The sequence below is a fragment of the Falco naumanni genome, chromosome 8 (assembly GCF_017639655.2).
Source record: "Falco naumanni isolate bFalNau1 chromosome 8, bFalNau1.pat, whole genome shotgun sequence".
NCBI lineage: Eukaryota > Metazoa > Chordata > Aves > Falconiformes > Falconidae > Falco > Falco naumanni.
This window is the reverse complement of record NC_054061.1, coordinates 3,530,979-3,555,637: the sequence shown is the minus strand read 5'-3', so window position 1 is coordinate 3,555,637 and position 24,659 is coordinate 3,530,979. Positions and strand designations below refer to the sequence as shown.

General features: G+C 52.8%; 2 protein-coding genes across 4 annotated transcripts in view; one reads left to right on the top strand and one right to left on the bottom strand.

Annotated features, from left to right (window-relative positions):
* Positions 1-857: 857 nt before the first annotated feature.
* The window catches only part of JADE2 (jade family PHD finger 2), an 83,945-nt gene continuing 60,143 nt past the window's right edge, over positions 858-24,659 (bottom strand). For 2 of the 3 annotated variants that reach the window (XM_040603154.1, XM_040603152.1), the window contains exons 9-11: positions 18,018-18,479; positions 12,575-12,692; positions 858-5,483 (exon numbers count right to left, since the gene is read on the bottom strand). In XM_040603154.1, the coding sequence (XP_040459088.1) occupies positions 4,627-5,483; positions 12,575-12,692; positions 18,018-18,479 (1,437 nt within the window). In that variant the 3' untranslated portion in view covers positions 858-4,626. Of the gene's footprint in view, positions 5,484-7,935; positions 8,062-12,574; positions 12,693-18,017; positions 18,480-24,659 lie in introns of all 3 variants that reach the window. The other variant, XM_040603155.1, reaches the window with a different exon arrangement.
* On the top strand, positions 9,053-24,171 carry LOC121092335 (transcription initiation factor TFIID subunit 4-like). Its single transcript, XM_040603156.1, has 3 exons — positions 9,053-12,138; positions 22,556-22,559; positions 24,161-24,171. Exon 1 carries the CDS (start codon positions 10,358-10,360, stop codon positions 11,474-11,476), a length of 1,119 nt encoding a protein of 372 aa, XP_040459090.1. The 5' UTR covers positions 9,053-10,357; the 3' UTR covers positions 11,477-12,138; positions 22,556-22,559; positions 24,161-24,171.

The following is a 24,659-nucleotide window of genomic DNA, read 5'->3' as shown; positions in this document are numbered from 1 at the left end:
ATGTCTATTAAATACCTCATTTTCCTTCAGCAGCTCAGGCACTTGGTCCATTTTACAGAGGAAAAAATGAAAGTGCCAGGAAACGCCAACAAGGCAACGGAAAGGAGCCGCTGGCCAGCCATTCCTTGTGCCCAACTGCCCGCCCAGACGCAGCAGCTGCATGCAGATGGGTCCCACTCACGGGGGGTCCCCAGCACCCAGCCCCAGCACCCAGCCCCAGCGTTTGCTGGAACAAGGGAAGACCCCTGCCCATGGCTGCCCAGCACAAGCGGGAGCGGTGGATCTCCTCAAGCGACAGGTTTGTACAAGCAGCATCTGACCACCAGGTAATTGTGACACTTTTTTGGATTTCACAGCTCGCTTTTGCCCCCGTGAACAGCAAATTAACAGCATATTCCCCCCTCCCCCCGCCTGTTACACCGGCTCCTGGTGCAAGAGGCTGCTCCTCCCAACCTCCCAGCTCGTAATCAGGCTCTTCCTCTGTGATTTGCTCCAAGTCTGTAAAATAAGACTTAAATCTCCGCGAGAAATGGTGGTTGCCTTGAATTACAGAAACTTTCAGGCACAGGGGACTTTGTGAGCACCTTCTGGCTTGGGTTCTCCCCTCCACCTGTGACAAACATCCCCAGCTCTGCTCACCCAGGGCTCGCCGAGCTCTGGCAATGGAAACGTAGATGGCAGCACAGGGGAAATTCAGAAATTTGTTATTCACAGGCAGACAGCAGCTGCATCAGCAGGGCCAGCCCAGCTCTGCATCCCCATGCACAGAGCTGCATCCCCTGGGATGCTTCAACGGGCCATCAGGTCCAAGGGTAAGTTTGCTCGGTGTGACCCTGCTCACTGCACCGACACAGAGGTACACAGAAAACACTGCTTTATTGACTGCTTTTGCCAACACATTGAGGAATGCAAAGGGGTTTTTCCATAAGCAATGGGCCATGGTCCCAATGTGTATTAAAGCATACACTGTATCTAAACAGGATGAAAATAATGGCAGACAGAGCTATTCCAAGGCAACACAAATAGCATGCATAATACAGTCTCACACAGAACGAGTTTGATAACATTATATTGCTTTAAGGATTAACTAACATGGAAAATGTACAAAAAGGAGAAATAGGTTTTTGCATTAATGAAAAATACATTTTTTCTCTACAAAGGAATTTCTAATACAAGAAAATAAATATTGCAACATAAGCCAAAAATAATTTAAAATTGCTCTTTTCAATATATTTTCAATATTTCTCTTTTGTATTAACAAATGGCACATCACGTTCTTTGAAACAAAGAAAACAGAAGGGTTTCTCCTCCTGCGACATTCATATCGTTTCCTGTAACTGATGTGAAGTGAGTCTGTTTTGTGTGTGGAATGGTGCAAACTGTGGGGGGCTTTCTTTAAAGAACAACCAAACCTCACGCCCTGCCCTGCAGCAGCATCTTCCCGCTGGTAGCTGCTCCCGCATCCCGCTCCCACCTCCGGGCCGTTCTGCACCGCGCCCTGGGGCGACTCCATCGGGCAGCACGGATCCAATCCCCATCAAATAGGTGCAAGCAAACAAGCAAAAAAAAAAAATTAAAATGAAGAAAAAATTTTACAAGTGGGTGTGGGGAAAATGGGTATGTGGAATTGGGGCTGTCCTTGGGAACGCCCCGCAGCCGCTGGGGCTGGGGCTGATGTTGGGGCTGTGCTCCACAATCAGAGCATGATGCGATTTGCATCCCCTTCTCAAACGCTGCTGCTTCTCCAAGGGAACGGGTGCTCTTACAGTGCAAATGGCGATTCCTGCAGTTTATACATCTTAAAAGACAACATTACCTTACTAAAATAAACCCTTTTAATTTTTTTTCTTTCTATTAATTTCAAAATACATTTACAGTAACATCAAAAATACTTTCCTTGTGCGCTTTCTCTTCTGAACGCCAGGCTGCCCTGCTCCAGGGTGGTGGCGAGGACGCCCCGGGCAGGGGATGCACCAGGGCGGCCGCAGCCATCCCGTTGGGGTCCAGCACTTGCTCAGCCCCATGGCTCACGCGGGCCCCTTTTCTCCTGTCTATCCCCCCCACCCCATTCTTCTCCCCAGGCTTGACGTGCCCCACCAGCCCCCTTGAGCTTTCCTCACCTAAACGCCGTCTCCTGACGGCAAAATCCGGTGCCTGATGTTTCGGGAGTGTTTCAGACTGTTTTATTGCCTGGTGCTGGTGGCGCCGGGTTGGTTGTTCTTTAAAGTCTCCCCCTTTTTGCTTTCCTGTACTGAGAAGACAAGTAGTGCAGAAGCTGATGAATGGAGCTGTGTACAGTGAAATTTGTGGATTGCTTTTTTATTTTTTAACCATAATTGAGTGAAGCACACGGAAGCAAGATTCATTAAAAGGCAGCATATTGATTATTGTTATGACTCTTATACTAGGATACTGTAGCTAAAGCTAGCAAGCCTGATAAGATAAACTAAGTCCTATTTACTGTATTTAACATTATCTGAACATACTGAGCCTTAATTAATGAGCAGATTTTCATTTCCAACCTCAATGGATTATGCTAATTTGTAACAAAGGTGGTTCCCGTTTTGTTGATTTTCTGTTTTTTTTCTCTTTTTTTTTCTTTTTTTTTTTTCCAGCTAATAACTTGTGTAACCTTTTTTCCGTCTGAGGAAGATTTCTCCCCAGGCATGGTCAGTCTCAGCCGGGTTACTGTTGGCCTCAGCGAGGGCTGGGTGCAGGCGCTCAGCATCCGACCCGAACCCCCGCCGCTCGCCATGCCTGGGATGAGCTAGGCTGTCATCGCTTAGCTTTGCTGCAATTTTATCAATAATAAGGACTTTGGAAGGCTGATAAAGATGATCTACTCTAAAACATCAATCGAAGGAGTCTCAGAGTCTCAAAAGAAAGCTCACAGTGAAATGAGCAAAAAGCATTGGAAATCAAAACGGCAGGATGCGGTCTCGGAGCAGCAGCATCCCTCGGAGCAAGCTTGGAACCTAACGCCGCGGCAGTGTGTTATGAGTGTGTCTTTAGTCCTTTGTTGCTAAATAACTTCCGATTCTTTTCATACTGACTAGTTTCCGGTTTCTGGCTGTGCTGCTTGACTGTCAAAATATTCTTTGGCATCCACAAAATTGTTTGACTGATTGGTTTGACAATTGCAAGGGTTTTTTTGTTTAGTGATGGGTTTAACCGGTTGCAGAAGTGTCCCAGGTTTGGGTTGCTTTTTTTTTTAGTTTTTTTTTTAAAACATTTTTTATTTTTAAAAAACAACAACAACAAAAGTTTCAGTGAATTCCTTTTTTTTTTTTTTTTTTTTTTTTTTGTTCCCTGAGCTCACACTGGGGTCACTCCAATAAAACACGTAGCACGACTTAACTGTGACCTTTGAAGCCAAAACCGAAGTAATGGTGCAATTAAGTGCAAACATGGAAATTCGCCTGACTTGTAGGTAACATGGGCTTTTAAACAACATTTAAGGCTTATTGGGGACGTTTTATGCATTAAATTATTGTAATATTTATAATGTCAGCTCCTGTGAATCACCCTCCCACAACGAGTCAACAGCTTGTAACAAGGATTTAAGGAATAATAATTAAAAAAAAAAAAAAAAAGTGATGGGGAGGAATAAATTCACCATTTCCCTTGTAGCGTTTAGTAGGAAAACAAAATGGTGAAGGCAAGCGTTTCCATTTCCCCTGGTGACAGTACGTTTGGCCTCGGGGCAAAGTGTTTCGTTGTGCAAAGGGGATTTCAAACAGTGGGACCACGGCAGCTGTTAGAGAGAAGCATGGGCAGAAAAAACTCACTCAACCTCCCGGGTTAAACCACCCCCGACTCCCCACGCTGTTTTTAAAGGATGCTTCTCTCCCCCACCCTGCCCCACATTTCCATTTTCCAGCTTGCTAACAGCTGACCAATTCACCTGAGTAAATCGCTTCAGTTTTTCTAGCAACCTCAACGGGGCCGACCCGCAGGGCAGCGACGGGGAGAAATTCTGCATCCTGGCCCCTGGACGGATCCCGACCAGACGGAAAGGTGAGGGGAAAAATAACAACCGAGGTTTGGGTTTTTTTCTTTTTTTCTAAAAATAGAAATGTAACATTGCTCTCTTCCACCCCAAGCGCTTTCCTCCAACAAGCTTTTTGTGCTTTAGTCATTATTTATTTTAGTATCATTTAATTTGCTTCCTCGTATCCGCGCACAAGGCGGGTACCTCCCCTCCCGCAGCCGGCTGCTACCGTACCCTGCGCTTGCTCCCTGCTCCGGGGGCAACCGTCCCGGGCAGAAATCTGCCCCTCGTTAAATAATGCCCATTAATTAAACTGTCATCCCTGCAGAAAGCATGGGTACCGGCACCCTCCACCCTCTCGGCACCCTCGGCATCGGTCCTGCCGGGCGCCGGCTTGTGTTCCCGGGAAGTGGGATCTGGCAGGGAGCCGGGGAGGGACCACACTGTCACGGTCATTGATGTCGATGAAGCTGAAGCTGTATCTCAGGCGTATAGAGAAGAGAAAGACAACAGTGCTGAATTTCCAACTATATACACATATTAAAAATCCCCCTTCCTACAATACCAGGCAGAAATTGGACATGGCAGTTGTAACTGGGTTGAGGCCTCATCGAGCTGGCGTGGTCGGGGAGGAGTTAGGATGCCAAGATGCTCATCCTGACGATGTCCTCACCGGCTGCATCCAGCTGGCCCCGCTGCGCCCTGCCGCTGCGGGACTCCCCGTCCGAGTCGCTCATCTCTGCGTCGGAGAAGTAGCCGTCCGTCTCGGCGTCGAAACGACGCAAGGGAGCTCCGCCAGCGCCGTCGGGCTTGGGGGGCTGCAACCTCCGAGTCCCTCGGCTCTCCTTTGGTAATTTGAACCGCACGATGGTTTTGGGGCTACCTACGGAGTCAGGCACTTTGGCCGCGGGGCTGAGCTCCGGCTGAGCGCAGCGCGGCGTCTCCTCCTCCTCCTCCTTGCTGATGCAGCCCCTCGCCCCGGTGGGGGGGTGAGGCTCGCCGGCTTTCGGGACACAGCCCTTTTTGGCCGCCTTTTTTGCCTCGCCCGTCCCTTTGCGGTCAGTGGGAAGCTTCACCGCCCCTTTCTCCGACTTGCTCGGTCTGGAATCTGGAGCGAAGGGCTTGGTGGCACCATCCGACAAGGTGCTGGCATTGTTAGTCCAGGGCTCCGAGCTCTCCGGGTGGCTCCCAGCCACGGCGGGGGGGCTGCTCCGGGGCAGCTTTTTCTTAGTGTTCGTTCTCGTTTTGCTTTTCACTTTCTTTGTGGTCTCACTCTGCTTGAACGGGGATCGGAGGGAATGGTCCATCATGAAGCTCAGCAAGGTCTCCTCATCCTGGAGGAGCTCCTCGGAGAGGCCGGGGGTGCTGTCCTCGTGGTGGGCGTTGTTGAGGGACCACTCGCTCATCGCCATGTTCTCAGCAGTGATCTGGACCGACTGCGCCAACCAGCTGTTGAAGAAGGTCCCATCAATGGGGAAGGACGTTGACAAGCCTGGAAAAAAGAGAAAGGGGAAGATTGCCTCAGGAGCCAGGAACAGCCATACTGCCCTCGACACCTCCACCAACTTCACCAGAACTCCCCAGCACCGGAGAAATACTCAAAAGGTCAAATGTAACCACATCAGGAAACAGAAGGCGTTTTGCTCCAGCACTAATGCTGAATTTGGAGTTCACAGAGGTCACAACACAACTAGGGTGGTCCCCCACATCCAGCACTCCACAAACCTCCCCAAATCTGAACGGAGCATCCTTCTGCAGTGAAGATGCCAAGGCTCAGCCCATGCCGAGGTTGAAAATGCATTCCCATGCAAAGGCAGCAGGCAGACGGTTCGGGTGTAAGCCTACAAATGTGGTGACCGCTACCAGAGCGGGACTTGGACCCAGGTAACGGGTTCCCCGGGGAGCAGCTGCCGTGGGCCACCACCGAGCCAGGTGGCAGTGGGTGATGGGACTGCGGCCAAGCCTGCATGCGAAGGCAGGGAGGGGGGGAGGCAGCTCTGAAAACATCTCCTAATACCGGAGAGGTGTGAAAAGGGAGGAAGAGGAGCAGAGATGACGGGCTGGAATGGGAAAAGCTGGAAAACTTCCTAAGAATTATCTCTGAGAGCCAGAGCGAGCATGGTGGGCTGGGCTGGGTCTAACTAGCCACTGAGAAGGCGCACACTCGCACAAGCACACGCGGTTTTAATCCCCATAACAGCAACCCACGGGTTCAACATTAGAGCTTGTTTTATGGATGAAGGAAAGATTAGGTTTGGGTTTTTCTTTCAGGTAAGAGCTTTCCTTTTAAAGCGGTCAGTCTAGCAACAGAAGAGGGAAAGAGCAGCGGCACAGGCACGGTGACTCACACCTGCAATGTTTGCCAGCCTCGCTGACAGCTTTGCATCACCCTCCCCCGTGAGGAGTGATATGGGAGGTGACCCTGCACCCCCACGCTGTGTGGATGAGTGACCACAGCAGGGGTGACAAACAGAACACCCTGCGCAATGCCAGGGCTGCTCAAGGGCAGCACTGGGGAGGTTGGTCAGGTTAGATGCCCCCTCGAAGGTGACACTGTCAAGGTGGCAGTACTGCACCTTCTGGCAGGTCACCATGGTCCTTTTGGAGAAGACAGCCCCTGCCCTGGCACCAGCCCAGTGCCGGGGAGGGGAAGCAGGAGCAGGGATAAGCTCAGGGCACCGCGTGGTACCCAGGTGCCAAACAGCCCAAGGTCTCGCTGGCCAGGGCGCTGCCAGGCTCACCTTCCCCCAGCCCTCCTCAGGTGGCTGCAGCCCCAAGCGATGCTCCAAGCCCTGAACAAAACACAGGTTACAAAACCCTGGCAAAGCTTTGGGTCGGCTGCCTGGTTTCCCAGGCTCGCAGCAGTGCTGCCTGTCTCGGAGATACCCCAGCCCTCCATCATTTGATGGAATCTGTCCCAGAAAATCCAAAGTCCCTTTAGCAGAGAACAGCGCAGAGACAGGATGAGCACAAAAGCCCTGTTTCCAAAGGGGCTCCTGCTTAAGCCCAACGGCTTTGAGATGAACAGAAAGCAGCAGAGTCGGGGCAGGCAACGGGCAAAGCAGAGCAAGGCAGGGTGGCCCAGACCTCCCACAGAAATTCTCTGTACCCCCAGCAGGGTTTTATAGCACCCTCAGGCTGTCCAAGAGCCCCACGGGACCCACAGGGCAGCTGAGCGTGTGTGGGCTCATCACGTCCTGCTCAGCATGCTGGCAGAGGTGACAGTGCTGGAGGAAGACAAACAAAAACCCAATTACGTCCCAAAAACATACACAGCTGTCAAAGATCTTGTCAAGAAAGATCTTTTTGTTCTGTTTTTTCCCTTCCCTCCCAGTGCTGTGGGCTGCTGAGCAGTGGTAGGTTGCAGCTGATGGAGAAGAGCCAGAGGTGGGTGAAGCATCCCCACAGCCAGGCTGCATCTCCTCACCCCCCGAACAAATTCAAGAGACCGGCCACGCTTCGTGCCTGCCCCCGGGGGCTCCCGGACCGCTGGCACCACCAGCATGACCACACAGCCCCGAACACCATATGCCATGGAAATGCACAGCCCATGTGCTGTACCGGCCATCAGCACACAGCGCAGAAGATACGGGAGGTCAGCCCTACTGCAGGTGGGTAAGTCTGATTTTATCACCGGAATGTGAAATCACGCTTCAGCAGCACATCACAGGTTTTGTAACACATTCTCCCAATCCGGGCACAAGCCCTGGGGGCTGGGGAGGGGATTTTACACCCCCTGCCCTGCTGGGGACCATGTCTCTGATGTGGTCTCTCCCACAGGACCCTGGTAATTCAGGCTGGTGCCTGCAAAGGAGAAGGAAGAGGCTCCCACGGGTGTAACTAACTCCACCGTGTATGTGCAGGAGGGATCAGGGCTGGGACTCCCCAAAACAGGGAGCCTCCAGCAGCACGGGTCAGCTCTGCGCCCATAAAATCAGACTTACCCAGTTGTCCCAATACAGTTTCGTTGACTGATTTCCTTTTCTCTTTCTTCTCAGGACTACTTTTTCTACCATCTCTTCCTTTCCTTCTCGGGTCACTTTTCTTACCCTTTGTCTTCTTCCCAGTTTCTGGCATTTTTTAGAAAAAAAGGAAAACTCCGTGTGAGACGAGGCATCAGGGATGCTGTGGTGAGCAAGTTCCCCTGGGACACACCCGTGGACTGGGGACCGGGACCAAACCTGCAAACAGCTCCAAGCCAAAGGGAAAACAGCGGCCGCTTTTTGGCCAGTTGTGGGCTAAGATCTCTGTACGTTAAGAAAATCTGAATCCTGTAGGTTATATAAAAAAGAGGTTTGGGCCTCGGACACGAACGTGGCGTGGCTGCAGGAGCAGCCCCGCTGGAGGCAGGGGACTCGCTGGAGACTCTCAGCCACCGACGTGTCCTCCTGGACCAGGGCTCTGGGGAGAGGACCTATGGGAGCAACCCCGAACCGCTCGGGCACTTCCAGGAGACATAGGGACCACCAAACCCAGTGATGTGTCACCCGTCACCGACACGAGCATCTCCCGGAGGGATTCAGCTGCAAAGCCAGTCTGACAGCAATGGCACTGGCAGCGTTTTAAAACAGACCTTGATTTGCTTAAACCTTTCGGCGACAGTAACTGCTCGCATCCATACAGTGGGGGGGTGAAAAAAACCACCCAAAGCTATAAAACTTAAGCAGCGTGTTGAACATAAGAAAATGGAGTAGGAAAGATGAGCGGCACTGCCTATGGAAAGCCAGGGATATAACTCTTAGCTATGTAGACATCCAGCTAAAAATCAATATATCCTAAATGGCTTTGAACTTGTACTGGATTTATTCCCCTTAGGTAAACAGGACAAACACCCTGTAAAAGTATGACTTACATTGCTAAGCAAAGTACTTAAACAGATTTTACTTACTCCATTAGGTCATTCTCCCACAGAAGTCCATGCTCGATCTCCTATTAATTTTCAGAGGGGGAAGGATACTGCCCTTAAACCCCAGAGTGGGTGGTTGATGGAAGTGGAGATGAGAGATGCAGTTTTTCAGTCTGGCCCATAGGTTGAACCTGCACAAGCTGTGCAGCTATCAGAGCGATGACTTGAAGAAATAAATCAGTTTGTTGTGTCGGCCAGCAGCAGACCTGCAAACTGCCGCAGCAAAGAGGCCGTGGACTGGAGGGGTCAGAGGGAGCAACCTCTGCTCTCCCCTGGCTGTGGCAGTGGAAATGTACTGGGTGAGCGGGGCAGGGAATTCACATTGCACCTGCCTGAGTCTGGATTAACAGAGGATTTATAGCCCTGGGGTTGCCCAGCCAGGAACCCCTCCTGATCAAAGGACTCATTGAAAAAAACAAAAGCAAAAGCAAAATTGGTATTTGCTACGTTCCTGCCAAATAACTGGAGAAAGGCAGACACATTTTTCACTTCGCTTACAAAATAAAAATCTAACTTTGTTTAGACAGCACAATGGGGCTAAAGAGAAACCCGAGCAGTACTTTTTGAAGAGGAACCTGTCAAAATAGTAGCTGTGTTTCAAAGCCAGACAGTGTTTACTTTCCACTCCATGCAAGAAAAATACAGGGGAGAGAGGTGGGTTCATTTTACATGGGCAGTTCTCACTAATTTTATTAAAAATCTCCTGCTTAAATGATCATTTGTCAGCAGGAAAAATAAATCCCTCCAGTTCTGAGTTTTATGTGGGAGCCATTCCAAAAAAATGGTGCCAAACCCATCTTTGAAATAACCCCAACAGATTTCAGTCCATGACTACCGTAACAGCAGTTAAAAACTGGCCCCATCCAGGCAAAATACTGGACTTGGTCCTTAATCCAAGAAACTCCAGGAATGCAGAGCAGCCCGGCTGGGAGCTGTGCAGAGAGGGTGCTACAGGAACCGCCCCCCCACTTTCAAACCAGCCAGCACTCTATAATGATGGGAAAGGCAGCAGGGAGCTGGGTGCTGAGTATCTTTAGCTCTAAGCATCATCAGTTGGCAGGGAGGAGGCTTAGCAAACGTGTGGGTGTTGGGAGCACTTGGGAGCATCGGGGTCTGTAACGGTGTGGTCGGGGTGGGACCAGGATGACAGCTAGGGGCTGAAGCAGAAAATAAACACACCACTGCTTTCCACGGCTCTGCCACGCACAGGCACGGCTGAGAAAGCTGGAGCCTGAGCCCTCCTCTGACCCCGCTTACCCCAGCCGCCCCCCTGGGCAGTGCTGCCGGTGGCCCCAGCGCCGGCGCTCGCCGTCGGGTAGCACTGGGAGCTCAGCGTCAGGACCATGTGCTGCACCGGGGAGCACGTACGTACTGATGCTGTGCTCTTGCCTGCGCTATGGCTGTCACAGCTAAGCTGAGCACCCTCTCTCCCCACGTTTGGGATCGCAACTTATGGCCTGATGCTACATCCCGGCAAGGGAACTCCTCCCGAGCTCGGGAGACCCTGTGCACCGATGCTGAAAGGCACTCGGGTCCCTGAAGTGCCCTGGCACTGGAAGGACCCAGATGATCAAACCAGCTGGAGATCCCAGGGTCACATTCCCACAGCCGGTCCCTTTCCCTGGCAGCAGCAACCTGTGGGAGCCGGGTCCCAGCGGCAGCAGCCGCTGATTAGGCTCAATCAAAAAGCCCGTCCTGGGAGAGATGACCAGCCCAGCTCCATCGGTTCAGAGCAGAAAACAAACCGGCAAACGCCAGCCGTCTGGGGCAGGAGTGAAGAACTTTGCACCAAAACGTATGAACCCCCCCCCAGCCTGCACAGCAACTGCCACCTGGGCTGCCCTGTCACGGCTGCCCTGGTCGCTCACCTCCAGGCGGAACCAACAGCAGGTACGGGCGGTCAGGGCAGCCACGCTCCCCCTGCCCCAGCACGCCCACAGCGTTTCCAGGAAGGGCGATTGCACCGCGCCGAGCCGGCGGTGCAAACAGCCCCGAAACGTGCCTGGCAGAGCCCCCCACACAGCTCCTCGCCAGTCAGCACCCCACCCCACCGGAGGGTCCCAGCTCACCCCTCCCAGCCCACCGCGGGAGGAGCTGCCGGCTCCCACCCCATCGCTGCGTTAGAGGGTCGGGCACGCACTGGAGCTGGGGCTCCCCAGGGTGTTTTGGGGAACGCAGGTCCCCAAGGGCATTTCCACCCGTCTAACAGCCTGTCTGCAACGGAGGTGAGCTCAGCAAGCCTTCCTGGCAAAACACCCTGTGCCCCCCAGGAGCTCCAAACGCTGCACTGGGCTCGCCCAGCTGAACTGGAGCGTCACAAGGCTCCCTGGATCCCCGCAAACCCACAGAGCCCAGCAGCAACAGCGCACGGCAGCTGCCTTCAGGATCCGAGTTTCTTGTTCATCTTTTATCCACCTGCTATTCCCGAGCTGGACCTGCTGCCCCCCCACCCCCCCACTGCTGGGAGCACCAGCCGGCACGAATTCCCTGGGTGCCAGGGAATGGCTCTTGGGATACGTGGGGTCTCTGGCTGGGGGGAACAGCTGGGAACACCATTCTATGTGTGTCCAGGCTGGTGACCCCCATCACTGGTTCAGCGAGGACATACGGAGCAGCACACAGTGTCACTAATCTGTGTCACAGGGAGCAAGGACCCACCTCTCCCCAGAGCACACCCTGGGGTCCCGGCCACCCCTGCCCACGCTGCCGCCTGCCTCTGGCCATCGAGAGGAATTTGCACAGGCTCCAGGTCACAAACATCTCAACGTACACATTTCTCAGCCTCCAAAACTTCAGTCAAAGGAAACCTTTGTCTAGGAAAGCTCAGCCCAGACGGTTTCTGAAGAAACCTCAACCGAGTGATGGCTTCAAACACAACTCCAGAGCCACAAACACAACAACCATTGGAAAATCCTGCCAAAGCACCAGATGCTGCTGCTGGAAAAACAGTTCTGCAGCCATGGGGTTTGCTCTGCCCTGTCACCAAAGGGAAAGGAAGAGGGAGGAGGAGCTGTGGGCTCCGGCACCACGTGTGCAAAAGGAAAAAAAAAAATAGGACAGAAGGAAAGCAACTTTATTTCAGCTCCTTGATAAAAGTTGCCAGAGGCTTTGCATGCAGTAGAGTGATGTTCTCCACTAACAGGTATGCGGAGCTGAAAACTGCAGCTGACCAGAGCAAAAGGAGCTTGTCTCTAGGAGCAACAGACATCCCACCAACAGCTTAACCTTGGGATCTTCCAAAGTGGGGGCTGCTGCCCCGTGCCAGGGAGCCAGCTGCTGCGGATCAGCCCCAGCCTCAGCAGCCCTGTGCCCAGGACTTGCCATCTCCCCCCAAACAGCTCCATCTCCGGGAAATTCGCCAAAACACTGCCTTAGCATCACCACCTAACCAAACGCTGGGTCCTTCCAAGTGATTCCCAGGGAGGGGAGGATCGAGAGGGATCTGTGGGAACAAGGAGCTCCGACACTCTGCTCACCCAGGGTATGGCTTTATCGTGTGCTTCTGAACGAAACTGGAGATGGGCAAAGAGTCAACATACGAACGGTGCTTAAATAACAGCGCAGGGGGGACAGCTCTGGTTTCCCGGGGTGGGGATCTGAGGCTCGGGCACCAGTTTTGGGCTTCAGGATGGCAGGGACGGCATCTGTGAGAACAAGCTCTGGTAAGTGGTACTGACCTGGGTAAAGGTCTTTCTCAATAAGCTTCATCTGGAGATGGAAGATCTGCTCCTGCAGTTTACAAATGGTGTGTTTCATTTTCTCCCGTCTCGTCACCATGTAACAGAGATTTCTAACCTACAGAAACACAAGAAACAGCATCTGGTTTAGGCAGGGTCACAGCAGGTCTCCTCACGCTGCGTCACTGCTTCTGCCGCCCAGGGAAATCCCTGCTTCCCCGGATTCAGCCCTCTTCATCTCACCATCATCTGTGCCACACCAAAACTCCTACCAGGGCTCTTTAGATGCGCCAGGACTAGAGATGGGGGTTCTTGAGCCAAACTGCGTAACATGTATCTGGGAAAAACCGTGCAGTGCATAATTCAAAGCCTGAATCTCACTGTTCTGGCTCTGACAGCCAGGACCCATGGGGGGTATGGAAGGCTGGCCGGCTTCTCCAGCCCGTGCACTGGTCATGCAGATGCTGTAAGGAATCTCAGGATCTCCAGAGATGTGGCTTCACTCACCCCAGCAGCACATCTCTCTTGTAGCACCAAGTGCCCCTGCCAAGCCCTGCAGACCTGGGCCCAGGGGCACCCACCCCAAAGCAGAGCAGCTGCCCTGGAGACCCCAGCCAAGGCTCCACCAGCCTCTGCCCTGGCACGAGGGACAGCTCAGCTACCAGTGCTTCCAGTGCCTGGGGCAGCAGCGAGCTGGGATGTTGTGCCCAGGGGGCTGGGGCAGCCCCAGGTCCAAAGCTCTGCACACGCAGGGGTCCACATAGGATGCTACAGGTAGCAGAGTCTCTCGCTCTCTCTCCCGTCTTCCTCTGAACACAAAAATTAAGCAAGTTGATCTTCACCTTCTCCCATCCAAGACAGGAGTGCACAGGCAGGGTTTGCCCTCTGGCATCAGTGCCTTCTGGGGCACAAAGTCAGCCCCAGTAACACAGCACACAGGGAGTCAAACGGGGCCCAGCGTGCTGCTAATCTGCTCTGATTATTCAGGATTAACTTTCAGTACTTGTTGCAGCACATCCTTTAACTCTGCTGTTGACACACATCGGCACACAATGTGACCAGGACCCATAAAATGGGAACAGAGCCAGGAGAAACAGGTAAATTATTTTGTAATCTTACCCAGGTACAGCAATGGTGTTGATGCACGGGCTGTTTTAATCTCCTGTTAATTTTCACAGATCTAATGAAGAAGTTAATGTCTCTAAAGGACTTGTTCCCATCTCAGAAGGGAAGGTGCTGTAGAAGGAGCATTGTAAGTTATGCAAAAGCCCGGCAGACGCACAGAGCCCCCAGCATCTGAGCATCATGCTGAGCCCCCAGCCCAGCAGCTGCATCACACACGTGCCCTGTTCACACCTGCCATGGAAGCCTGCACAAAAAAATGCCAAACACTAAGCAGTACCTTGGTGCCCTGGGTCAATGCACCAGTTCTCAGCCACAAATTGCTCCTTCTGCAGGCAGGGAGAGACCCTCTTCCCACAGAGCCCCGATGCGACGTGGAAGGAAGGGGCACAGAGATGCCCGTATGAGGCTGCCTGTCTCCTGAACTAGAGCCTCACAAAACTGCCCGTTGGACTAAAGCAAATGCTAGGACAGAACATGGAAAAATACAGCAAAATATCCAGGTGGTGCTGGCCCAGGTCCGCAGCTGGTGCAGCCCCCCTGCCCCAGACGTAGCCCCTCTGTACGGTTACTCACACTTGCTCCACATCTACCTGCAGATCACTGGTGCATTTTGTCCCAGTTCAAGAAATTTTATTAACCAGGCGGGAAGCCCTAAATGCAAACAGCAAAGGACAAGACAGAAATCCTGGTGTGAGCTAGCACAGCAGCGGTTAAACCTTGCTCATCACAGGGGGTTGCTGATAAACACCCCCAGCAGCCCAAGATGACAGGGCTACCGTGTGACACCCGCTGGCATCGGCCTTGTGACGAACTTCAGTGCCGTGCTTTTTGCCAGCCCCGTGTAAGGGTGGCTGGAGAGCCAGGCTCTGTCACCATGGCTGCAGTGGGGACTGAGGCTCCTGGAGGGAACGGAGGGTTTCAGCTGTGAAACAGAAAACGCTATTGGCAGCGAACAGGGTTTGACAGCATTTACTCAGCTTCCTGATGCTCTAAAGAGCAAACCCGCCTGTGATAAGGCAAGGAGGAGGTGGCTTGAACGGAGGCACGGGCAGTAACTGGAAGGGTACGTCCACACTTGCTCCTATGTCTCCGATTCCTCCCCCTCCTCATCCTCCAACCCCTCTCTGCAGAGGGAGCTGGGGCATTTCCAGGCCTGGGGGACTGTCCCTGTGGGGTCGGGAGCCTCTGTGCCTCCCACAGGGACAGAGCAAGCCAGGACACTGTCCCTCGCTTACCTGACACCTGCCACCACAGGCTGGGAAGGCAGCAGGATGACTGTGGCCATCCCCTGACGGCACTGGTCTTACCTAAGGACAATTTGGAAACACGAATACAGGAGAAAAGGCTGCCTTTTTTATTGTTGGATCCCCCAGCTGTAAATACAAAGCAGCAAGCTATATGCTGCATATTTTACTACGTTCTCTTTTTTGTGTTCTGGATTGGAGAAAACATCAAACTGAAATTTCTTTATGAGGAAAACAACTGCCTCTGGCAACCTGCATCTCAAAGTGTTTGGCGGTCTCTCTTCTCTATGATTTGATATTCCTGGAAGAAAACATTGCTTGTGCTCTGCTTAGAGACTGCTGGTATTTACACACACTTACATGGCTAAACACCAGCCAGCGCTGCTTCCCCAAGCCAAGCTTAGATGCTGGTATGAAAGCCTGGAAACTACAGCTTTTTGTTAGAGCTAATTTAAACAACCAGTCCTTGGAAAATGCTTTTAAAAAAAAAAAAAAAAAAAAAAAACAATTACCAAAAAAACAAAAATGAAAAGAGGGTTAAAAACAGTCAGAAAGAAAACAGGGGGATCGTATTAGGATTCCTGGGCAATACCTTTAATTTGCTGACACCGTGAAGTGTAGAAATGACAGTGGTTAAGAGAGGGCAGAGGGAAAGGCCATCACCCTGGCTGTCCCCACATCACCTGCCTTGCTGTTTTTGCCTCCCCAGCTCTTGGATCCAGATACCAGTATCAGCCCTGAAATCACAACCAATCCTGACAGATTAATTGCTGAAAACACTAAAATCAAATGTGATGCTCCACCGACACCCTCTGAAAGCCATCACTCCTGGCTGCTCTTCTCCAGCCCCTGTCTGGTGTGATGCCTCACCGCCTGCCAGCAAAACGGGCCAGCTGTGAGCGGCGCTGACGGACAGGATCAGATACCTGGGATGCACTGGCAGCAATCGGATTTAGACCCGTATCACCCATCTGAGCACCGGACTTTGATCCAGCCAGTGTTTATTGTTCCTCCTCTTGGAAGCAGAGCAAACAAACAGCTCTTCCAGGGCCAGGCAGTGAAACCTGGCAGGGAGTTGCTAAGCAGAGGCTGAACGCTGATGGGGAATGACCCCACGAAGCCTGGAGGCAGCTCTGGAAAATGCAAAATCTGGTAAAACATGTAGTTTTGACACAAAGATATCAAAGAGAAGCTGCCGTGCCGTTGTCTTTGAATTAGGCAGTTCCTGGAGCAAAGCACTGTACCCGGAGACGCACAGTGGTTCACTGCAGCCGGGAGAAGTCAAGCTGGGAGCAAGTGGAAGCAGAGCGAGGCAGCCTGGTTTAGATTTACAATATAGAGAAGCAGATGAAGGAACGAAGTGAGATGAACTTGACGCCCTCGGATCCGGCAGCTGCAGCCTGTTGCCTGCAGCTTGGTACTGGAGACCCGTTAACGGCGGCACCAGCCCAGGCCAGGGGCAGAGATGGAAACATGGCGCAGGAAAGGCAGGGGCCAAGGGGGGACAGACTGGCAGAGCGACGGCAATGATGTATGCAGGGATGAAGGTTGCTACGGCCACAGAAGGGAGACCAGTGGTTTGAGATCTGACTGCTTTTACACAGGAGAAGGCTCTCAGGCTCCGAGACCCACCGGGAGAAGTGGGTGCAGCAAGGGACCAGGGAGCTGGTCCACAGACACGACCAGAGCGCTCACCCGCACCACCCTTCTCCCCATGGGTTACATTATACCACAGACCCACAGCAGCCTGGAGAGAGAGTTCAGGGGTAGCTATGCAGGGGCAGCACCACCGTCACCTTTACCTCCCAAGGAACAGCATGTCCCCTGCAGCACCTCATCTCCCCTGCTCAGGGCACCGTGGCACCACCTCCACCAGGTCAAAGCAACGCTGTTTTCCTGCTTTCCTCCTTCCTCACCTGCCCCCAGAGACCTCCTGAGCCCTGCCACGGCTTTTGCGCCTGGGGTGGGCGGTCAGGCAGGGGTCATGGCTTCACCCCTCTGGCAGGAGCAGGAGAGGGGGGACCCCAGGCAGGGCTCCGGTTTCAGGTAGAGGAGGAGAGGGAGCTTGGCCCTGCGTGCCAGCCTCGGCAGCCCTGCCCTGCCTGCCCCCACCCCACTGCTGCCCTGTGCTACGCCCCTGTGCCCCTCCTGCGGCGGCACTACTGCACCCGTCCCCTCGCCTGCCTGCTCTGCCAGCTCATTCTGGGTGCTGTGCCTCTTCCCTTCACTGCTTCTCGCCTTCGCCACCCCTCCTCCTCACCAGCCTGCCTCTGCCCCATCCCTGCTCCTTCCCTCTGTGCAGCCATGGCAGCCAAATCCGCAGGCAGACAGCGTGGTGCGGCAGTGAGCACAGCCCGGGGGGCTCCGGCACCGCGGCTCCACCGATGCCTGCTCTCCCCCAAAAGCTGCCGTGGAGACGGCTGCTGCCTCCCCTGTGCACGGATGCCCTGCACCGCGGGAGCTGCGGGTGCCTGCATCCCCTGTCTGCATCCCCTGTCTGCAGCCTCCGTCTGCATCTTCCCGCACGGCTCTGCCTCCGCCGGCAGCTCCCCCAGGAGCCGACCCATTTTTGGCTGCGGCAGGGCAGGGAATGCCCACTCCCACTCCCGCCGGCCCAGCCGCTCAATCCTGCCATTCACCCTTCTTTGCTGTTTAATATAAGTAAATAATTAAGTGTTCCTGTGCCTTGCTGCTGGAAAGCATCCGAGGGGCAGCACAGGATAGCTCTGTGGCCTGAGACTAATAAAATACAGTGAATATCAGCTGCAGCATCATCTGCCTCCCATCCTCCCAGCCCTGCAGAGGCACCTCTCCCCACAATTTGTTCTTCTGAACCCCCAGCTGGGACGGCCACTAACTTGTTTCATCAGTGTCAGTGTTTCGGCAGTGATGACACACACATGCTGAGCACCGTTACTCTTCTGAATAATGCTCTAGATGGAGGGACGCAACTGCTAGGGGAGACCAGCTGAGCCAGGAGCAACAGGGCTGGTGCTGTCTATAGGCACCAGCAGACAATAAAGCAGCCCTGACAGAGCATAAGGGTACACCACTGAAGGACAAGCTGTACTCACCCTCTCCAGGTCTTGCCTGAGGTGCATGAAGAGCTTTAGGCGTCGGTAGAGAACGTCCTGTTCTTGCTGGGCCAAGTTGTCCACTTCATCTGTTTTTGGTGTCAGCAGCGGTTTGTTGGAATTTGCTTTCCTCTTCAGCTTCCAGTACTGGTAGACAAAATCCACCAGCGATTCACTTAAGTCAAGGTTCTCTGCCACCTCCGAAGGCTTCACGAGTTCATAGAAGTCCTCCTCCAGCTGCTGGAGCTTCTGCTTTCGCAGCGTGACCTTCTCCAAGTCCAGCTGGGCTTGGTCGGGTTCTGTCCGCGCCTCCTCGGGCAACTTGGTGGCACCGGTGCTGTGCTCAAGGCAGAAGGACTTGAACTTCACTTCGTCGTTGTCTGCTAGAATAGTCCGCATGTCGAGGTTGTGGTCGAAGGCGCAGGTGACGTGGAATGCGGTGACGCAGGCGGGCATGGAGCACTGTGGGGAGAAGGACAGGGCTTACGGCCAGGGCAAAGCACCATCGGTGGGGGGGATGCTTACCAACACAATGGGACACCAAGTGCTTGCTACAAACCCGGTGACAACCATGCAGTGACAACACCTACCATGAAGTGATGGATGCTCCACAAGAGGTACTCCTTACGGAGAAACACCTGGATTGCCCAAGTCTTAGACACCCATGAGCCGGACACCATAAACCCAAGCAGAAGAAACCCAGGGTTCGCTATCAGCAGGCACCTTCCCACCTTACCTGCTTTAGTCCTTCTCTGTGACGGGCCCTGCTCGACTGTCACCCACCATAAACGGGAGCTTCCAATGGTTCTTCCAACAAGATGTGGCAACAGGCAAAGACAACAGCATGGGCTAACGGGATGCTCAAAGACTGCCAATGGATTTCTCCTGATGGAGAAATTTTCATCCGTATTTCACCATTAAACCGCTCCACTCTGTTACCACATCTAAAGCTCAGATGCCACGTTCACTGAAAACATCCAGAGTATGTCAAGGTTTGTGAGTGAATGTGGCATCTCAGAAGCAGCCAGTGCTCCCGGAACACGACGCCTTTCTCCTCTGGAAATTACACAGCCTCTAATTAGCTCCATTAAAAAAAGAAGAAAGAAAAAAAAAGCAACTCAGCATATACAGAGCAAAACATCACGAAATGAACTTTTTAGAACTGGTACAGTGGCTACAGCGTTGTCAAACTTGTATTGGATTAATTTTTTAATGATTTCCCTAACTTACCTCAGGCTTAAATTACTTTGGATCCCACAGGCAACAAACCTCAGCCTGGTTTCCTCCAGAGAACCACCCCCAGCCAGCACGGTGCCTGTGTCCACACCAGCACCTTCTCCCCCTCTACTCATTAACCAGTTTTTAATGGCTCAGAGTGTCAGGTAATTATTTCAGCCATAACCCATACAAAATCAGTCTACTCCAGCTGCTAATGACCAGTTAAACTGCAATAATGAGGCATTTTAAGTGGGCTATTACTGTAGGCACCATATTTTGGCATTTATAGAAGAATTGTTCTCGTGGGGGATGAAGATGTAGCTGTGGCCTGAAGGACCAGGCAGAGGCATATGAAATTTCCTGGATGTTGATGACAAACCATTCGGTTTTAGTGGGGCTCTGCTGCACTTGAATTCTCAAAAAGAAAAAAAAAATAATAAATTTCTGGTAGTAGTTGAGGAACAGAAGTTTTATGGCTTTTTATCTTCATCCCATCAGCCCTGAATTCCTGCTCAGTCACCCAGCATGTGAACTTTTGACTTTGCTGCTTTTAGATATTTTCCCTTGACTTTGTTTATGTATCTGCTGGTGCTTATGAAAGCGAGAGACTTGCGCGGCTGCCAGGGCCAAGAAAAGCGTAGGCAAGTGGCGTCCAAGTCCTCCACTTCCAGGACTCTCCAGGCCCTGCTCCAAAACCTCCGAAACCAGCGGGAAGAGCTGGATGCAGCCCCGCCACGGCCGAGCCCTGAGCTGTACCAGCACGGCTCTGGGCAGCGATGCCGGGCTCTCACTCCTGCAGGCACCAGATACAAGCGGATTATGAACTCCTACCCCCTGCTTACCCCGTTTAAACACGGCCAGTTGGTTCTCATTTCAGCCTGAAATTGCTCGTGAAAATAGCTGAGAGCTTGCAAAAACCAGCTCCCTCTGCCACGGTGCCGGCGCCTGCGTGGAGCCTGGCATCGTGCGGGACCCGTCGGGGCTCCCCATGCCAACCCGGGGCGCCCACCGCAGCACCGGGTGCCTGCCCTGCCCATCCCACGGGATGAGCCCTGCCGCAGCCTCCTATGCAGCTGAAGCACCGTTTTCGTTCTCGAGTATTTATTTTTTGTCGTGAAGGAGGGACAGAGGGAGCCCAGCCTGACGCGCAGCTTCCAGGTTTTTTCGGTGCAGTCAATATACCACACAGCGGCTTTCAACAGCCATGGAGCGAGCAGCGGTACGAGGAGATGCGATGCTGCTTGATGGAGTCACCCCTCCTCACTTCAACGGCACTTTCAGGCTGGAGTTTTGCCAGCTGGAAGTTCCCATGATGGAGCTTTCTTCTTTGGTAGCCAAGATGGTAATGGCACTGCATGGAGCTAGAGAGCTCCTGATATACTCCTGGCATACTCCTGACGTAACTCCTACAATACTCCTAACATACTCCTTGATGTCCTCCCGACGTACTTGATATACTGCTGATGTACTCCTGATGTACTCCTGACATACTCCTGATATACTCCATCCTGGCCGTTTCGGCATAACAGCTGGGGGTGCTTCAAACTACAGCAAACTTTTGTGCTGTTACACACGTAAATACCTATGGCACAGAAAGTGTCACAGATATTTATGACAATTACTATGACAAAACAGATATTATGACGAAGAGATAAGAGAACCGGCCGCCACTGGTGAACGATGTGAGCTAAGGAAAGCCACGCAGCAATGTCCCCTCCCGCCGGGTTCTGCCCCCGGTGCTAACACCAGCATCAACACCACGGCTGCGCCTTCTGCCCGGCCAGCGTCCTGCTAACAGGAACGACCATCGCTCCACCTTAGGAATAAAGCAAGTGCAATGACTCCCGTCCTGGATCTTTCCTCCAACAGATGGCAAGCGGCATTTGTCAGAAACCGTGCCCAAAATGCAAATAGAAAATAATTAGGCAGCTCGGCTGACAGGGCCACAAAGAAAGGTACCTGCTTGGCCACGGCTACCCAAGGACCTTGCATAAACTGACAATAAAAACATATTGATCCACCCCAGAATGGTGCTGGAACGAAGCCACTCTTTGTGGGAGGGAGGGATGTGCCACGCAGAATAAACCAGGCTCAAAAGACTGGCGCAGTCCCTAAGCCTGCTTTGTTATCGATCATGCTTCGTTATCTTACAGCACCTTTCATTCAAGGACTCCAGCATGCTTTGCTTATCCAGGCAAATCCATTCCCAAACACAATTCCAAGAGAGAGGGTGAAAACTGCACTACAGATTAATGCGGGCTGTTAATTAGTCCTCAAACCACTCTTACTGGGAAGAAACAGAGGGAAACGCAAGGCAAACAGGAGTTGACCGGCTTACAGTGGTGCTCCGCCGCAGCCTGGGGCCGGCGGGGAAGGAAGCAGCTCCTCCAACAGACCTGCGAGGGGATCTCGGGAAGGAAAAATTAATTACCGGTGCTGAACTCCGGCCAAGCCATCAGCCACGACACTTCTGCATCCTTACAAAAACTACCATGTGATTTTTAGTGACCACAGATGGTCTGGATCCTGGTAGCGCTTCTCAGCTGCAACAAGCAATTTCCGCATTACAGCCACCCTCGGAGGATGCGGGGCTGGGGCAGAGGATGGCGAGGGGGCTGCACGCACGCTTGCTCCTCTCCCGATGGCAAGCTGTATGTTTTCAGGGCTACAGGCACAATCAGACAACAGCTCCGGGAACCACCGCACCAGTTATCCCAGTGGATGGGGACCCGGGAACCACCGCACCAGTTATCCCAGTGGATGGGAACCAGTGGCACAAGCAGCTCAAGGGGAGCAGGCAGCAGCGGGCAGAGGAGCGATAAGGAGCGGTGGAGGACACTTCCAAGAGCTTTTTCTCCAAAACAAACCAACAAAAAGAAAGCTGGAAGATGCTGACAGCAAAAGATTGTGCCCTTTGGAGAAACTGCCAGCAACTAACACAGACCTGGCACTCTGCACTGCGTTGCAAGGCTTGGTGAGCTCTTCCAGTAGCTCCGAGAAGCGAGGAGGGAGCTGGTGAGGAGGGAGCTGGGTCCCAAGCGAGCGTGGTCAGAACTTGGGCTGTGCCAGAGCCCGGCTCCTAGCAGTCTCTCTTCCATCTCAGCAATGCAAATGAGAAAATTCCTGCTGGATTCTGAGCTCTCTTTGGCATCTCATGATGTCTGACCACAGGAACCACCATGAAGTCGTGATTTCCCCTTAACAGGAGCCAGGGAAAGGGTGCCTCCAGGGCAGCATCCCTGCCCAGTGCCGGGGGGCTGTGGCTCGGCTCTGGCCACACCAAGTTACGCTGAGTACAGAGCTCCGTACCAGAAAGCAAGGGCAGTAATCACCTGCAAGCAGCAAGGTCAGAGGCATGGAGAGCCGTGGGGAGGGTTCCCCAGGACTCCCTGGGTTTGCTTCCCTTTTGATGGTCAAATCTGGATGGGTAAAAAAAAAACCCCTAAGCAAAAAATATTTCATGTTTGTCTCTGCAAATGTGGTCGAGGTGGGTGTTTTCTTAAGCTGTGGTGCTGCCTCTGAGCGTTCCCGTGCCCCACTGGGATGACAAGTCTTCTGCTCCTCCAGCTTGCCTTCCAGATCTCGCCTCCCGTTTTGGTGAAGCCGTCCCAACTGGCCACTGGGAAACCCCCCTCCTGGAAGCAACACCGTCCTTCCCCAGACCCGCCACACCTGCAGCACCTGAGTCCTGCTGCCAAAAATAAAAGCTCTAACAGAAAACAATCTCCTCCTTTCAGAGCTGGGTCACACGCCTGAAATGCTGACAAAGGTAGTTAGATTACACCTGTATAAACAGGCACTACTCAAAAATATGCTCCATAAACATAAGCTTTCAAAACAGAGCTCTGTCCCGCTGATGAGTATGAAGCATGTTTATTTATCTATGGGTGAACTTGTTGATTTACCCCATAAATCCTTAAATAAAGGCACTGCCTGCCCCCTTTTTTTTTTTTTCCTTTCCTTCTCCCCCTTTTCCTTGAAGCAAAACCATCCCGAGCGTGCTAGGGTGGCCTTGGCAAAGGCTCCGGTGACAATCTTGCAAAGACTTATAAACCGTGAGCTGCCGACACATCAGACAATAAAGCTCCTGTTCCATCTCAGGTGACCTTTAATACAAATCCATTTGGTCCCCGGGATCTCACAGCTCCCATGCCATGCTGGCACTAAGAGGATGAAGCCTCAGAGAAGCTGAATTCTTTTTGATGCTGCCAAGCCTGTTTGCCTCCTTCCCTGCCCTTCCGTTCTTTGAAAGCAGTTGCTGTTATGACACAGTATCTCCATCTGGCAGGGGGAATAAGCAGATCCACCCAGAGTCATCAAAAAAGAAGTGAGTCAACGCTAGAGATTTAAAGAAGTATTGTGAGATTTCATTTCAAGCTAAGGGGATTGCTTTTAAATGACTCCCTTTAAAGTATTAAACCCGAGGTGGGAGCAAGAACACAGTGGAGCCTGCAGACCCCCCCGTTCCTATCGCCCCCCTGCAGCCAGCCAGCTACTTCTGGTCCCCCCCAGTCTCTGCCGCACGCGCCGACCTCCGAGGTGCAGCTCCTGTTGCTGTACAGGAGCTGATCTGTCAGGATTGGTACACATCCTAGACTTCCAGGTTTTCCAAGCTTAATGACTATTCCACCCCCTCCCCCACGCCCAGACTGCTTTGGTGCCTGCTCTGCCGACAAAAGCAGCGGGCACCGCAGAGCGGCCGATCCCCCAGCCCGTCCGCACGGACCACGGGACATTACGCTGCTGGAGCAGTGGGAAGCAGGGAGAATCAGTGGATACAGCCAGGCTCCCCGAAAGCTCTCACACCAAGAGCGCTGCATTTTGGATGGGAGCTTCTGCTCCTCGCTCCCCAGTAAGAGAGATCATTGTCTGGGAAGCTGTGTCCCACTTTTGCAATCGGAAAGCCCAGAGCGTCCTGCTTTCAGTCTGCAAAGAGAACGTCTCGCCCTCCCGCTGTGGGAAGAGCAGGCAATCAGATGTCTGCAGTGGTTTTCTTAGACGTGGTAAAACAGGAGAAAATGTGGGAATGTAACACGCAGCAAGTACTCTATTTTCCAAGCCAGCAGGCTAGTGAGGGCTACCTAATCCTGGGGTTCCCTGGTACCCCTGCAACAGAACGGCTTCCCAGCCAACCTCCGCTGGTTTGTGAATACTTGGGCTACGTATCTGACGAGTATCCCACTTTTCTGGCAGCTACGCCAAGCCTTTCTGCTGGAGGTTCCCGATTTCAAACCACGGTCATTTGCAGTCCTGGTGATTAGTGTCACTACAGCAACATAACTGTGTTATGCAAAGAAAGTTAATCTAGATTCCTAGCACTCAATACATTAAATTATTGCAAACAACATCTGATGATGTCTGATGGGCACTTGTGCTCCCTGTCGTTAGGTTTACTCAGAGCAGGAATAAGCCTCTGCCAGATCA